Raw genomic sequence first — 16,967 nt, 5'->3', positions numbered from 1 at the left:
TAATTATTTATAGTCCCATAGGTTAAGCAGAGGTCAAATGTAATGGTGATATCACTCACAAAATGTGCAAGATTTATTTTTTTTTGCCTCTGCCATATTAACATCATCAGATTATGAAATGCATGTTAACATCAGGAACATAATTAATTATTATGATAATGACCTTCAAAATGGGGTTATATACTCTATAATTATGTAAACAGAAATGTGACTACATCATAAAGCACACATGCTGTTCATGTAAATGATAGTGTTCATCTGTAAACTATAATAGCTTAAAAACCATAAACCACCCCACGTAATAAAATAATTGCAAAAAGATGAAAGATACTCTTTCATCTAATTTGGTACTAAATGAATACATTTATTGATGCACTTTAATATTTATCACAGATTACTTTCTTTGCCATCCCTATACTGCACCTTTCCAGCGATATCAAAATGTTTCACATATTAAAATTGATGGTATCATTCCCGCTATAAAAACACAATATATAGTGGTATGAAAAACTATTAAACTGATATAATTCTACAATGTTATTCTCTTTTCACCCATAAAAACTACATGAGATAATATATTGGATTTCATAATGTTCTCAGAAGTCATATCTTGGATTAAATGATGTCCAAATGCTTACCTGTACAATCCTGATTATGACATTCTCTTGTCTCACTGTAAGGCCCTTTACAATCCGAGCCACCATGGGATGCTGGTGAACATTCTCTCTGTCTTTTCTGTGTGCCATTGGAACATGTTACTGAGCATTGGCTCCAAGAACTCCATTCCTGCCATAGGCCATCAACTGGATACGAAGCAAGCAGACAAAGAACGCTATGAATACATCAGCTAAAATTCAGCCAGGATCTCATAAATGACTATTTCACAAAGAGAAAAAAAATGGAAATGATTGTTTCTAATACTCTAGAAAAGGATATGCTCAACTGAAACAATTAAAAGGTCAACCAATATCAAACCTGATGATATCAGCAGGATCGGCCAATGGTTTAATATGTATAGGGTTCTTTCAACTCTATCCCGATGGGTAGTGTCAGAGCAGAGAAGGATCTGGTATGGTGGATTTACAATTGACCAATCTATTGGTTCTCTCGGAGCATATTTTTGGCAAGAGAAGTCTGGCAGCGTCTCTCTCATAAAGAACACAGATATGTGATCCTGTATATGGAAGAATTGAGGGAGATAGCTGTAGGCTAAATGGTTGTTCAGCCGACAGCTACCAAAGTGTATGTTGGGCTTTAGGGTAGTGCAAAGGGAGGAGAAGACACTGCCCCACATATATCGAGGAGCTGCACAGCTTTCTTAATGGGACCTGTGATTTGCTCATTGCTTAGCATTCTGGAACTTGCATTTAGCCTTAGTATACTATATTCTCATACCTAATTTTAGGCATGTACCAAGATTCAATATGTACTCTTACAAGGCTGGGTTTGTTATATTTTGGAGTAAGGGTTGAGAGGGCATCTGCCACTTAAATTTAGAATCCACATGTTGGTTTTTATCTAATCATTTTTTCCTTTGCTTGCATAACCTAATAAAGAAAATGTCTCATGACATTCATGCAGATTTTTGCGGGGGTTAATTTTACATTTTTACTTTGACTCACTGCATTGCCAAATACAGCTCCAAACCACATCACCAGTCACAGTGCTCCACCATAATGCCATGTACCGCAACCTATTAAATTTCCAGCCAGCTTGATACATTATATTGTCAGCCTTTTCTCACTGAAAACAAAAGACTAGGGCATGGTCACCAACTTATATCTTCGGTGCCACATGTGGCTTACGAGCTGATGAAGTGTGGCTCTTAGCTGTCTGCTAGCTTGGTGCATTAACACCAGGTCTAGTAAACAGCTATGAAGCTATGAAGAGAAGGTCTCCAGACACTGAGTAACCCTGCACAGAAGAGCAGATCTGGATGACGGGAAGGTGGGGGAGGGGTAAATAAATTAGTATGCTGGAGGTAAGATGATATTAAGGGGTAATGAAACTGGATGTAATTATACTGTAAGTGTAGTTCATGTGAGGATACCAATTGGAGGGATATTGGGAACCCTGGATATAATTATAGTGCTTATAAGGGAGACACAAAGTCTTGGTGTGCTTTATTTGGTTAAGCTTTGGGTGTTATTATACCACTAATGGGGGCTCTCAAAGTCATTACTGTATGTGTGTGTGTGTGAATGAGGGAGAGAAGTGGTGTACTGGATGTGACTCACATCCATCTCTTTGAGCTCAATGTGGCTCTTAAGGTAAGAAAGGTTGGGAACCACTGGGTTAGGGAATGCTGAAATCCAACTGCTAAGACCTTTATTCTCCAAAAATCTACCTTTGGGTGAAAGGTAGAAGGCCAACATACACATTAAATTGTTATACAGGTCTGTTAAAATTATCAAGTTTGACCATAGTTGCCAACATTTTTGTAGGTTTCTTGGGGATACTCTGCCATAACTTAGTTCCAATTTCTCCTGTGTTCATTTAGGGTATATCAAAAAAAAAAATATTATCCAGCCTCACCCTTAATGAGGTTTCCTCGAAAATGTATTATTGATACAGTACTAATAACCTATTTTTAGTATGTCATCAATTTATGATTGGTAAAGGTTAGACCCCTCATGACTCCCAATGATCAGCAGAACAAAGGGGCTGAATATCTTCACTTTTTTAGCCAGACACATTGGCATGTCCACATTGCCTGGTTATGCACATCTCCTTTTAATGTTATTCAGAGTTAATGCTTATGGAAAACATCTTTAAGCTATATAGGATGACTATTTGTCTGCTATTTACTACTAGTGTTCACACAAACCATATTATGACCTTATAAAGTATGTTATTTTATAAGTAATCCGAAAAAGTTATATTATGATCATGTATGTTATTTTATTAGTAACCAAAAAAGTACTTTTATGTCTATTTTCAGTATCAGATAGGATTATCCTCCAGTGTTCCATATCGGCTTTGTTGTCTCTAGGCTCTGTTGAGATACCAAAACCTTGGAGTATTCAAGAATGTTTTAGTCCTTTGTTGGGATAATCCCCCTGACTCTTAAACAGCGAAACTTCTTTTAGACAGCCAATCTACCGTAATTTGTATTGAAAAACAATGTTTTTCTATAGGTATTGTCTTCAGGAAAAGTCAAGGCAGAGCAAAAAATGATAAAGGATATAAGGGAATTGAAAATCTATGACAGAAAAATCTGGACTAGATTAAGGGTGTCCTAAATAAATAATTTTCTGTTTTCTACATTTCACTATATATTGAAATCAAAGAATCTACTAAGAAAAGTAATTAAAAAACATTAATTATTACATGGCATCAGTTATGAATAATCTGAATACGAAGCAATATAAACCAAATGGGTTTCATAAAATAAAGTATTCTACCTCCTTACATTAAAGATGTTGCCCACTTTATCCTAATTTAAATAAATGCAGTATGTTTGGAAAATGTTTCTTGGGGTATATAACAGCAGCAGGCTTATGCCACAGGGATTGTGTTGAGCAGACAGCAGACGGTGTTGTGTGAAATTGATGGATTTTGTTTATACTGTTTATACTGTACTGAGCAAACTTTTCAGTTTGTTTGTATCAAACCTTCTTTGTATCCCCAATGCATTTGATGATGAAGATAATGGTTGCTATATTTAAGGTCGGCTCCAGGTTTTTGTGGGACCCGGGCGAGAAAGTCTCAGCGGCCCCTTTAACACATACCACAATTCATGATGCACAGATACAAAAAGTATCAATAGAGCAATATAAGTAAAGTACAATGCCAAAGATTTCACTTACTTCTTACATTACATGAGTGATGTCTATTGTAAATTCTACAATAGCTCAGAAACTGGTGAATCCTTGCAGTGCACAGTGCGTGACCTGGGGGGATTCAAAAGTTTGCGGTCACACCGAGTGACTGTAGACTTATAATTTTAAACAGGACAGTATAGTCCTCCATACATTATTATGGTCACCACATAGTGCTCCATACAGTATTATGGACACCACATAGTACTCCATACAGAATTATGGGCACCACATATTTTTCTATACAGTATTATGGGCTCCACATTGTCCTCTATACAGTATTATGGGCACCATATAGTGCTCCATACAGTCTTATGGGCACTACATGATCCTTCATACAGTATTATGGGCATTACATAGTCATCTATATAGTATTATGGGCACCGCATAGTCATCCATACAGTATTGCGGGCATCACATAGTCTTCTCTACAGTATTATGAGCACCACATAGTCCTCCATACAGTATTATGGGCACCACATAGTCCTCCATACAATATTATGGGCACTACATAGTCCTCCATACAGTATTATGGGCACCACATAGTCCTCCATACAGTATTATGGGCAACACATAGTCCTTCATACAGTATTATGGGCCCCATATATTGCTCTAATTAATATTATGAGCCTCACATAGTGCTCCATACAGTATAATGGGCCCCATATATTGCTCCATACAGTATAATGGGCCCCATATATTACTCCATATAGTATAATGGCCCCATATAGTCCTCCATACAGTATAATAGGCCTCATATATTACTCCATACAGTATAATGGGTCCCATATATTGCACTGTACAATATAATGGCCCCACATAGTGCTCCATATAGTATAATGGTCCCCATATGTTACCTCATACATTATAATGGCCACATATATTATTCAACAAGCAGTATAATGGGACCCATATATTACTCCATACAGTATAATGGGCCCTATATATTACTCCATACTGTATAGTGGGCCCCATATATTACGCTATACAGTATAATGAGCCCCATATATTTCCCTATACAGTACAATGGGCCCCATATATTACTCCATGCAGTATAATTGGCCCCATATATTACTCCATACTGTATAATGGGCCCCATATAATGCTCCATACATAAAACATAAATAATTAAATACTCACCTCTTCTCGTTCTCCCACTGCTCTCGTCTCCTCAGCGTCTTCTGACTCCTGCACTGCTCAAAACAGCGGGCATGCTGTAGTGACGTCATCGCGCCCTCTGCGCTGAGACGTGACAGAGCTTAGACGCATAGGAGAAATGATGGGAGAGGGAGCATCAGCTGATGGCTCATTGTTTTCAACTGTATTGACATCCAGGATACAGAGATAACCCAGATTAAAGGAAGCCTGCTGCCCGATCCATGGGCAACATGTATCAGACACTGATTGCATAAACGTATGTGGAATGCACTGCAATAGCTACATGAGAGAGCTAGTCAAAACAGCAAGGGATTTTTGATAAGTAAACTGTATAAAAAGTGACTAAAAATATTTTCAGGGGCAGATGAACATAATTCGGGAAGTGATTACAGAGCAGAGAACAGTGGGTGAGTGTATAAAAGAAAGTCATATTGCAGCCCTATTGCTATGCAGTTTACCTAACATATATATTACACTTAGTGTTAAGCATTCCGATACTGAAATATCGGGTATCGGCCGATATTCGCGGTATCGGAATTCCGATACTTAATTCCGATACTTTTGCAATATCGTATACCGGAATCGGAAGTTCCCATAATGCAATGAGCCAGTTTCATTTTATTCAGCCAATGAGGATCCTAAGAAGTGTGGGCACATCCTGTTAGACATGTAGGCATCTTAACTAATGGCATGGCTGTGATTGGCTGCTGAAATGATGTCATGATGCACTATAAAAGCCGCCGCCGCCATTTTGAGCTCACTCTGCTGTGAATTCAGTTAGGGATAGGACGCTGTTGTTCTGAGGGACAGTTTTAGCTACCTATTTGGTCTATTCTGCTTTACCCCAGCTACTTTATAAATCGCTGTGCCTTGCAGCGCTAGTGCACAGTTCTCTGTGCTGTTTACCGCTGTCTGCAAGGTCTGTGTGTGTGAGTGCAGCTCACCCTGTAGTGTGTGCTTCAGCCACGTCTGGTTGTAGTGCACTCAGTGTGTGTCACTGCCTCATGCATTGTCCTTTTTTGCCAATTCATAATTTTTCCTGATATCTCCTATTAGTGTGGTGGTTCCATCCGTATTCAGCTAAATTGGTTCCAAACACACTATATAGGAGTAGATAGAGATTTTTTTTTTGTCTTGCAGCGCTAGTGCACAGTGCTCTGCATCTGCACTGTTCACCGCTGTCTGCAAGGTCTGTGTGTGTGAGTGCAGCTCACCCTGTAGTGTGTGCTTCAGCCACGTCTGGTTCTAGTGCACTCAGTGTGTGTCACTGCCTCATACATTGTCCTTTTTTGCCAATTAATAATTTTTCCTGATTTCTCCTATTAGTGTGGTGGTTCCATCCGTATTCAGCTACATTGGTTCCAAACACACTATATAGGAGTAGTTAGAGGAGCCTTTCTGCAGCATTGTGCCCTGCAGCCCCAGCCAGATTAGTATTAGCCTATTTTTTGTAGCCTCATCTATTGCATTGTAGGTTACCTTCCTACATTGTAATAGCTACAAAAAGTTTGTGATACTATCGGTATTACATCTTCAGACACATCCAGTGTTTTTTTGTGGCAAAAAAAACCTAAATAAAGTTCACCAAACACTCCACTTTACAGTTGTGTAGGCCACATTAGCTCATATTAAAGTCTAGTCCACACTTTATAAAATTAGTGTCTCTTATACCTGTTAGCAGCTGTTCAGGAATAAGCACACTAAGCCCTTAGTACTTTTCTGCCTATCTTTATCAGTCTACCAAGATGAAGAAGGCAGGGAGTAAGGTATGTGGTCGTGGTCGTGGTCGTGGGCGTGGGCGTGGAGTTTCTGCAGGGAGAGGATGTGAGGATTCTGTGCCTGCAGGGAGAGGACGTGGGGATTCTGTGCCTGCTGCGGGCACCAGTGACTCAGCATCCCCCAGTTTTACCTGGGAACAGTCCTTTATGCGCAGCTTTGTAGGAGCTAGCCGTACCCCACTGCTGCGGGAGGACCAAATTGAAGCCGTTGTCGGATGGATGGCAGCTAAAGCATCGACTTCAATTAGTTCCAGATCCTCTCAGGTCCTGAGCACTGAAGAGCACCCATCTGTCTCTTCACTACCTGCCAAATTGCCCAGGCAGTCAGAGAGCCCTGGACAGGAGCCATCTCTACTTCTGTTCTCTGAATCTCTTGGCTTGGAAAGAGGGGGCCAGCCAAACAGAATTTGAGAATTTGAAGAAGAGGTAGCATGCAGTGATGCGCAACCGTTTTGTCTCTCTGAATCTGAAGAGGCGGGTGGGCCAGTGCCTATGGTCAGCAGCACACCTCAGTACGCATCTGATGATGAGACTCAGGTGCCACTTTCTGGTGCATACTGTGCTGTCGAGACTACCCAGGAGAAGCAGTTGTTTGAAGAGGGTGGTGTAGATGATGAGGTCCTTGACCCATCATGGCGTGAGGGACAGGAAGGTGGTGGGAGCAGCTCTGAGGAAGAGATTCCCCGAACAGCCCAAAAAGGAGGGAGAGTGAGGGGGCAGACTTGGTTGCCTGTAGCCTCCACTTCGGCACCCATTGGTTGCCTGGTCCTTTCTTGACACAGTTGCAGATGACATTTGCTTTGTCAAATGCAAGCTGTGTAATCTGAAGGTGAAAAGAGGGAAAAGTGTCAGCAACCTCAATACCACAAATATGTGGAAACATTTGCGGACCAAGCACGTGGTGGAGTTACAAACACACACTGAAGACCTAGGCCAACCTACAGTGCCACCTACCACCTCTTCAGCTCGTGTTGTAGCCTCTTCCTCCAGCTCACACACAGCTGGTTCGGCATCCTCACAGAATCGCCATGGAAGAATCTCTGGCACTGTTGTACAGAGACAGAGTGTAATTCCACCCACAGCACCACTTTCCCAGTCATCCTCACACTCCCAGGCCAGTCTACAGCCATCGTTAGCAAAGGCATGGGAGAAAAGGTGCCCATACTCGGCAAATCACCCCCGAGCACAGGCTCTGAATGCTGGCATTGCTAAACTACTGGCCCTTGAAATGCTATTATTCAGGCTGGTGGAGACTGACACCTTCCGTAACTTTATGGCATTGGCAGTCCCACAATACAACGTGCCCAGACGCTTTTATTTCAGCAGGCCCTGCAACATCATGTGGAGGGAAAAATGAAACATGCGCTACAAAACGCCGTCAGTAGCAAGGTCCACCTCACCACCGATGCGTGGACCAGTAAGCATGAATAGGGACGACACCTTTCCCTCACTGTCCATTGGGTAAATATTGTGGAGTAGGGTACAGATCTTGAGAGTGGCGCTGTACGTGTTCTGCCAACTCCAAGGATTGCAGGAATCCAGTCTGTACACATTGACTCCTCCTCATACTCCAGTTCCTCTGAATCAGCGCTGCAGGAGCCGTCACGGTCTACCTCCACATCGACCCATGAACGGTTGGTTACCTGTTATGATGACCGATATGAACACAGCCGTGGCCAAACGTCAACAGGCCGTATTAAAATTAATTTCTTTGGGGAATCGAAGCCACACAGCGCAGGAGCTCTGAAATGCCATCAAGCAGCAGAGCGACGTGTGATTTGTGCCAGCGAATCTCCAGCCAGGCATGGTAGTGTGTGACAATGGCCGAAATCTGGTGGCAGCTCTGGGCCTAGGCAACCTCACTCACATCCCATGTCTGGCACATGTGCTCAACTTGGTCGTGCAGAGTTTTTTGAGGGACTATCCGGATCTTGATGCACTGCTTCACAAGGTCCGCATAGAGTGCGCTCACTTGCGGCATTCCAGCAACGCAAGATCACGCATTGCAGCTCTGCAGCGCCGATTACGTCTTCCGGAACATCGCATCATATGTGACCTACCCACCAGGTGGAATTTAACGTTACATATGTTGGAGAGGTTGTGTGAGCAGCAGGCAGCAGTAATGGAGTACCAGCTGCAGCAGGAGCAAACAAGTCGCAGTGTGCGCCGTTCACACTTCACCACCACTGAGTGGGCCTATATGAAGGACATTTGCCACGTTTTGCGTGCCTTCGATTATTCCACGCGGATGGCGAGTGCAGATGATGCACTAGTCAGCATGACTATCCCCCTTATCTGCCTGCTTGAAAAAACACTGCAAGCACTAAGGGACGAGGTTTTGGAAGTGGTGGAGGATGAGGAGTCACAAATGGCATCTGCTTCTCTACAGTCTGCGCAACGTGGTTCCTCACAAAGGCCTAGGCAGGGGACACTATGTGAGGAGGATGAGGAGGAGTCAATGGATGAGGAAGACATCTGTCCAGAGGAGGGAGGTACACAATGCTCTAGTAGTCAGTATCTAGAGCGAGGGTGGGGTGATGCAGAGCAGGCAGAGATCACGCCTCAAGCATGGGACAGCGTTTCTTGGCCAGTTGGCAGTCTGCAGCACATGGTTGATTTCATGCTGCAGTGCCTGAGAAACGACCGCCGCATCGCCCACATTCTCAACACGGCTGATTATTGGGTGTCCACCCTCCTAGATCCTCGCTACCTGGACAACTTACAAAGCCTCATAACACCATTGAACCGGGAGCGTAAAATGCGGGAGTACCAAGACACACTGGTGCATTCCATCATGTTCTCCATTCCAACCGAGAGCAGTGCTGCTAGTGCTTTACAAAGCAGCTCAGTGCGTCGAAGCAGTGGAGGAAGCTCTGCACAAAGAGGGAGCAGAAGCAGCGTCTCAGCACAAGGCAATACCAGTATGGCCGAAATGTGGCAAAGTTTTGTGTCCCCGCCGCCACAAATGTCTACACCATCACAGACGGCTCCAGTCAGCAGGAGGCAACGTTTCCGTCAGATGGTGACAGACTACATGTCTTGCCTTCTTAGTGTACTCCCAGACGACTCTTCTCCCATCAAGTTTTGGGTCTGTAAGCTGGATACATGGCCAGAGCTTAGTCAGTATGCATTGGAGGTGCTAGCTTGCCCTGCTGCTAGTGTATTATCGGAACGCGTCTTTAGTGCCGCAGGTGGTGTACTAACAGACCGTAGCATGCGACTATCCTCCGATAACGTTGACAGGCTTTCTTTTCTCAAAATGAACAAGGCCTGGATCTCTCATGAACTTGCCAGTCCTCTTCCAGAATAAATAATTGGTTGGCAACAGTATCCAGGTCTCCTGTTGTGTTCATGTTTCTACCACCTGAACTGTAATCCCTGAGCTCCAACACCGCCAGTTGGCGCTCAGAAGTGCTGTCTGCACAGTCAACACTTGCTGCCGTGTTATTGGGGTTCAGTAACGTCAGCTGTTCCCGTGCTGTGCGGACGGCAATTTCTCCTGCTCTGTCCTCATTCACACTACTACAGATTTTAAAGTTGCTCCAGTTACACCTCTGGCTCCTCTGTTTTCAGTATTATCCCTGAGCTCCAACACCGCCAGTTGGGGCTCGTAAGTGCCGTCTGCACAGTTAACACTTGCTGCCGTGTTATTGGGGTTCAGTATAGTCAGTTGTTCCCCTGCTGTGCGGACAGCAATTTCTCCTGCTCTGTCCTCATTCACACTACTACAGATTTTAAAGTTGCTCCAATTACACCTCTGGCTCCTCTGTTTTCAGTATTATCCCTGAGCTCAAACATTGCCAGTTGGCGCTCAGAAGTGCCGTCTGCACAGTCAACACTTGCTGCCATGTTATTGAGGTTCAGTAACGTCAGCTGTTCCCCTGCTGTGCGGACGGCAATTTCTCCTGCTCTGTCCACATTCTCACTACTACAGATTTTAAAGTTGCTCCAATTACACCTCTGGCTCCTCTGTTTTCAGTATTATCTCTGAGCTCCAACACCGCCAGTTGGCGCTCGGAAGTGCCGTCTGCACAGTCAACACTTGCTGCCATGTTATTGGGGTTCAGTAACGTCAGCTGTTCCCCTGCTGTGCGGATGGCAATTTCTCCTGCTCTGTCCACATTCTCACTACTACAGATTTTAAAGTTGCTCCAATTACACCTCTGGTTCCTCTGTTTTCAGTATTATCCTTGAGCTCCAACACCGCCAGTTGGCGCTCGGAAGTGCTGTCTGCACAGTCAACACTTGCTGCCGTGTTATTGGGGTTCAGTAACATCAGCTGTTCCCCTGCTGTGCGGACGGCAATTTCTCCTGCTCTGTCCTCATTCACACTACTACAGATTTTAAAGTTGCTCCAATTACACTTCTGGCTCCTCTGTTTTCAGTATTGTCCCTGAGCTCCAACACCGCCAGTTGGCGCTCAGAAGTGCCATCTGCACAGTCAACACTTGCTGCCGTGTTATTGGGGTTCAGTAACGTCAGCTGTTCCCCTGTTGTGCGGACGGCAATTTCTCCTGCTCTGTCCTCATTCACACTACTACAGATTTTAAAGTTGCTCAAATTACACCACTGGCTCCTCTGTTTTCAGTATTATCCCTGAGCTCCAACACCGCCAGTTGGTGCTCAGAAGTGCCGTCTGCACAGTCAACAGTTGCTGCCGTGTTATAGGGGTTCAGTAACGTCAGCTGATCCCCAGCTGTGTGTCCGGCAAATTCTCCTGCTCTGTCCACATCCACTGTACTACTGATTTAAAACTTGCTCCAATTACACCTCTGGCTCCTCTGTTTTTAGTATCTACCCTGGGCTCCAATACCGCTAGTTACTGCTCAGAAGTGCCGTCTGCACAGTCAATGCTTGCTCCAGTGTTATTGGGACTCAGTACCATCAGCTGATCCCCAGCTGTGTGTCCGGCAATTTCTCCTGCTCTGTCCACATTCACACTACTACAGATTTTAAAGTTGCTCCAATCACGCCTTTGGCTCCACTCTGTTTTTAGTATTTACCCTTGGTTCCAGCACCGCCAGCTGCTTCCCAGCAGTGTCTTTGGCACGGGTACTCCCTCCTGCCTAGCCTGGTTCCAGCACGCCAGCTGTTTCCGGGTAGTGTCAACGTCACTTTGCCTCCAATGTGTTGTCCTGTCGTGTTGCGGTCGGGTTAGCCTTCTCTATGGTGCCTGCAGTTTAGGTGACTCCTATGTGGGCTGCGGGATCTGGCAATGAAGGCTGGTTCCATAGTGCCAATAGGACAAGCACCCCCTGTAGGACTGTGGGTTTTGGTAACTGCGGCCGGCTCGCGGCCTTGAAACTTTTTTTTACATGGGTACCTTCTGCTACCCATCCGGGTTCCAGTACCGTCAGCTGGTTCTCGGCAGTGCCTGTGGCTTAGGTGCCTCCTTCTCGGTATCCAAGTTCCACCAACGTCTGCTGGTCCTTGGTAGTGCTTTCTGGCACAGGTACCTCCTGCTTAGTAACCGAGTTCCAGTACCGTCAGCTGGTCTTCGGTAGTTCCATTGGCTCTTGTACCTTCTGCTACCCATCCGGGTTCCAGTACCGTCAGCTGGTCCTCGTTAGTTCCATTTGCTCTTGTACCATCTACTACCCATCCGGGTTCCAGTACCGTCAGCTGGTTCTCGGCAGTGCCTTTGGCTTAGGTGCCTCCTTCTCGGTATCCAAGTTCCACCAACGTCTGCTGGTCCTTGGTAGTGCTTTCTGGCACAGGTACCTCCTGCTTGGTAACCGAGTTCCAGTACCGTCAGCTGGTCTTCGGTAGCTCCATTGGCTCTTGTACCTTCTGCTACCCATCCGGGTTCCAGTACCGTCAGCTGGTTCTCGGCAGTGTCTTTGGCACGGGTACTCCCTCCTGCCCAGACTGGTTCCAGCACGCCAGCTGTTTCCGGGCAGTGTCAACGTCACTTTGCCTCCAATGTGTTGTCCTGTCGTGTTGCGGTCGGGTTAGCCGACTCTATGGTGCCTGCAGTTTAGGTGACTCCTATGTGGGCTGCGGGATCTGGCAATGAAGGCTTGTTCCATAGTGCCAATAGGACAAGCACCCCCTGTAGGACTGTGGGTTTTGGTAACTGCGGCCGGCTCGCGGCCTTGAAACTTTTTTTTACATGGGTACCTTCTGCTACCCATCCGGGTTCCAGTACCGTCAGCTGGTTCTCGGCAGTGCCTGTGGCTTAGGTGCCTCCTTCTCGGTATCCAAGTTCCACCAACGTCTGCTGGTCCTTGGTAGTGCTTTCTGGCACAGGTACCTCCTGCTTAGTAACCGAGTTCCAGTACCGTCAGCTGGTCTTCGGTAGTTCCATTGGCTCTTGTACCTTCTGCTACCCATCCGGGTTCCAGTACCGTCAGCTGGTCCTCGTTAGTTCCATTTGCTCTTGTACCATCTACTACCCATCCGGGTTCCAGTACCGTCAGCTGGTTCTCGGCAGTGCTTTGGCTTAGGTGCCTCCTTCTCGGTATCCAAGTTCCACCAACGTCTGCTGGTCCTTGGTAGTGCTTTGTGGCACAGGTACCTCCTGCTTAGTAACCGAGTTCCAGTACCGTCAGCTGGTCTTCGGTAGTTCCATTGGCTCTTGTACCTTCTGCTACCTATCCGGGTTCCAGTACCGTCAGCTGGTTCTCGGCAGTGTCTTTGGCACGGGTACTCCCTCCTGCCCAGCCTGGTTCCAGCACGCCAGCTGTTTCCGGGCAGTGTCAACGTCACTTTGCCTCCAATGTGTTGTCCTGTCGTGTTGCGGTCGGGTTAGCCGACTCTATGGTGCCTGCAGTTTAGGTGACTCCTATGTGGGCTGCGGGATCTGGCAATGAAGGCTGGTTCCATAGTGCCAATAGGACAAGCACCCCCTGTAGGACTGTGGGTTTTGGTAACTGCGGCCGGCTCGCGGCCTTGAAACTTTTTTTTACATGGGTACCTTCTGCTACCCATCCGGGTTCCAGTACCATCAGCTGGTTCTCGGCAGTGCCTTTGGCTTAGGTGCCTCCTTCTCGGTATCCAAGTTCCACCAACGTCTGCTGGTCCTTGGTAGTGCTTTCTGGCACAGGTACCTCCTGCTTAGTAACCGAGTTCCAGTACCGTCAGCTGGTCCTCGGTAGTTCCATTGGCTCTTGTACCTTCTGCTACCCATCCGGGTTCCAGTACCGTCAGCTGGTCCTCGGTAGTTCCTCAGGCTTCTTGTACCTTCTGCTACATTTCCAAGTTCAAGCTTTTTGAAATGGCTCTTGGTAATCACTCTGAATCTCCTTGACGAGGACCCTGAAGACGAGGACCCTGAAGACCACCCCGAAGAAGACGAGGACCCCAAAGACGGGGACCCTGAAGACGAGGACCCTGAAGACCAACCCGAAGAAGACGAGGACCCCGAAGACGACTACCCTGGAGACGAGGACCCTGAAGACCACACCGAAGAAGACGAGGACCCTGAAGACGACGACCCTGAACACGAGGACCCTGAAGACCATCCCGAAGAAGACGAGGACCCCAAAGACAACGACCCTGAAGACGAGGACCCCGAAGAAGATGACGACCCTGAAGACCACCCCGAAGAAGACCAAGAAGATGACCCTGAAGAAGTTGACCAAGAGGACAAAGAAGAGATGACAACCACCAAGATACAGAAGAACAAGAGACAGAAAACCAAGAAGCAGAAGTACAAGAAGCTGCAGAACAAAAAGCGGAAGAACATTAAGCATAAGACTAAAAATCAGAGCAAAAGATAATATCTAAATTATAAGCAGAAGATGACTAAGCAGTGTATGGGGGTGAGTCCGTTCCTCCTCGTGGTGCCCCTGGAAAAGACCTGCTGCTGCAGGCCAAATCCTGTTGTAAATCTTTTGTGACGGGCAGAACGAAAGGTGTAATGTTCAAACTTTTATAGATAATAACTACAGGAATGCCTGTCACAAATAAGAATATGATGAAGAAGAAGAATATGAAGAAGGTGAAGAAGTAGAATATGAAGAAGAATAATAGTTGAATAAGAAGAATATGAAGAATGTAAAAAAAAAAGAATAATATGAAGAAGGTGAAGAAGAAGAAGATGAAGAAGGTGAAGAAGAAGTTGATGAAAAAGATGCTGATGCTGAGGATGATGAAGGAGAAAGTGTGGGAGAAGTAAAAAAGAAGGTGAAGAGCATGGAAGTAGTGAAACATAAATTTCTGACAAAATATAAAAATACTTAACATAGTCAATATTTCCGTAACTCAGAACGTCTTAAAAAAAATATTAATTCCTGCTATTCCATTTGATTGGGCTAAACCTCTATGCCTTTATTGTCTCAACCACCTCCCCCAATACATTCTACATTATTCTTAGTTGTTTTCCTTCATGTAGAATTAACCTACAAGGAAAGAAAGGGTTTATTTTCATTCCGATATTTCTGTCCCATTGACTTGCATTGGTTTCCGGTATCGGAATCGGCGATATCCGATACTTTTTGGGTATCGGTCCAATCCAATCCGATCCGATATTTCCCGATATCAGAAGGTATCTTTCAACACTAATTACACTAATAAATGCACGAGAGACAAATTATGAGAAAGAACTAACAGTAGAATTTTTAAAGACAAGGCTAGTAGATGTACTGTACATCAGAAAAGAAAGGTGCTTGTAAAGGACTACACAGAAGATGACAGATACAAGGTCCTACAAGAGAGAAAGTAGAGCATGATTCAGATGCCACAAATATACACTTAAAGAAATACTGTTCAATGTGGAAAGCAGAATAACCAAAGCAACTTCCCAAAGAGACTAAATAAAAGGTCAAAGCTACTACCTTTGATTCATGCACAAATAATTGGAAATGCATCTCTAAAGTGACAAATATTCAGGAATGATAAGGTTAGTTGAATCTTGGCTCGTTAGCAACAAGTCATGTGACAAATGATAGAAACAATTTCAAAAATCTTGTCTTAAAACACAAGAAAAGAATTATTTTTTCTGAAATAGAATATATGCAAAAGATGCTGGACATGGAGTCATCATGGAAAATAATCTGCATTTAGGCATGCCATTAAGGCTGTGTGCCCACGTAGCGTTTTTCAAGCGTTTATGCTGCGGAATTTCCGCAGCGGAAACGCTTGTAAAACGCTAGGTAATCCGCACCCCATGGTCCCCAAGGGGATTCCGCATGTTCTATGCACATGCTGCGGATTTTTCCGCAGCGTTTATGCTGCATACAAAAATCCGCAGCATGTCATTTAATTTTGCGGAAGTGCAGCGGAACTCCCGCCATTGACTTGCATTGAGGCGCACAGAAACCGCGACTGTACATTTTTACAAGCGGCTTCTATGCGTCTCTATGTGCGGATGGTACCCAGTTCTGGAGGAGAGGAGACTCTCATCCAGACCTGGGTACCATTGTACCTGTAAAAAAACAATAAAATAACAAATAAAGTTTATACTCACCTGTCCGGCGTCTTCTCTCTGAATGCCAGCAGCGCTGAAGGACCTTCGGTGATGTCACAGTCATGTGACCGCAGGCCCTTCACCGCTCTGTCTCGCGATATGCCGGCAGCCGGGAACCAGCCAGGAAGCAGCGCTGCCGCCACGCCGGGGCCTCGGGGGTGAGTATAGCTTTATTTGTTTTCATTTTTATGGTTCACACTATATAAATCCATGCTGTTTGCATGGATTTATTCAGTGTGACCTAGTTGTCAAGCACTTTCCAAGTGATGCTATCGCCTGGAAAGTGCTTGTCAATCTGCATGCGGAAACGCATGTGAACCCGCATGTGGATCCGCATGTATTCTGCAGGAAAAACGCATGCACAATCTGCATGCGTTTTTTTCTGCCAGGGAGATGCAGAAATGCTGCAGAAATTTTCTGCTTCATTTCTGCATCGTGGGCACATAGCCTAAAAGAAATGCTGTATTTTTCCAGTCTTGAAGGAATACTGTTATATGTAAAGCATATAACATCTATAGAACTTACTGTTCAATTCCAAGGTGAAAAGTGGATGGAAAGCAGATGATAGTTAATGTTAACGTGGAAGAGCATATATATGTACTAAAAATAGAAAATGATCAAGTGAGAAATGGACACAATCACTGTATCACTAAAGCATAAACATCTGGGTCATAGACATCAAGAAGACATTGATGAACTTCAAAAATCAGAACCTGACATAGATGCAAATGCTGCATTAAATTAAAGACTGCATAAATCTCCATTTGAAGCTTAGGAGTGCTGCACAATCTGTGAGTATGG

At 44.9% G+C, this 16,967-nt stretch overlaps 1 protein-coding gene across 6 annotated transcripts in view; it reads right to left on the bottom strand.

The window, feature by feature from the left end:
• ADGRB3 (adhesion G protein-coupled receptor B3) overlaps positions 1–16,967 on the bottom strand; it is a 1,321,417-nt gene that overhangs the window by 778,014 nt on the left and 526,436 nt on the right. For all 6 annotated transcript variants that reach the window (XM_073675497.1, XM_073675498.1, XM_073675494.1 and 3 more), the window contains one exon: positions 639–803. In XM_073675497.1, the coding sequence (XP_073531598.1) occupies positions 639–803 (165 nt within the window). The remainder of the gene's footprint in view (positions 1–638; positions 804–16,967) is intronic.

The sequence above is a fragment of the Phyllobates terribilis genome, unplaced genomic scaffold (genome assembly GCF_046119375.1).
Source record: "Phyllobates terribilis strain yellow unplaced genomic scaffold, ASM4611937v1 Scaffold_3__8_contigs__length_932513732, whole genome shotgun sequence".
Classification (NCBI taxonomy): Eukaryota; Metazoa; Chordata; class Amphibia; order Anura; family Dendrobatidae; genus Phyllobates; species Phyllobates terribilis.
Note: the sequence above shows the minus strand (reverse complement) of the source record. Positions and strands in the feature narration are given on the sequence as shown.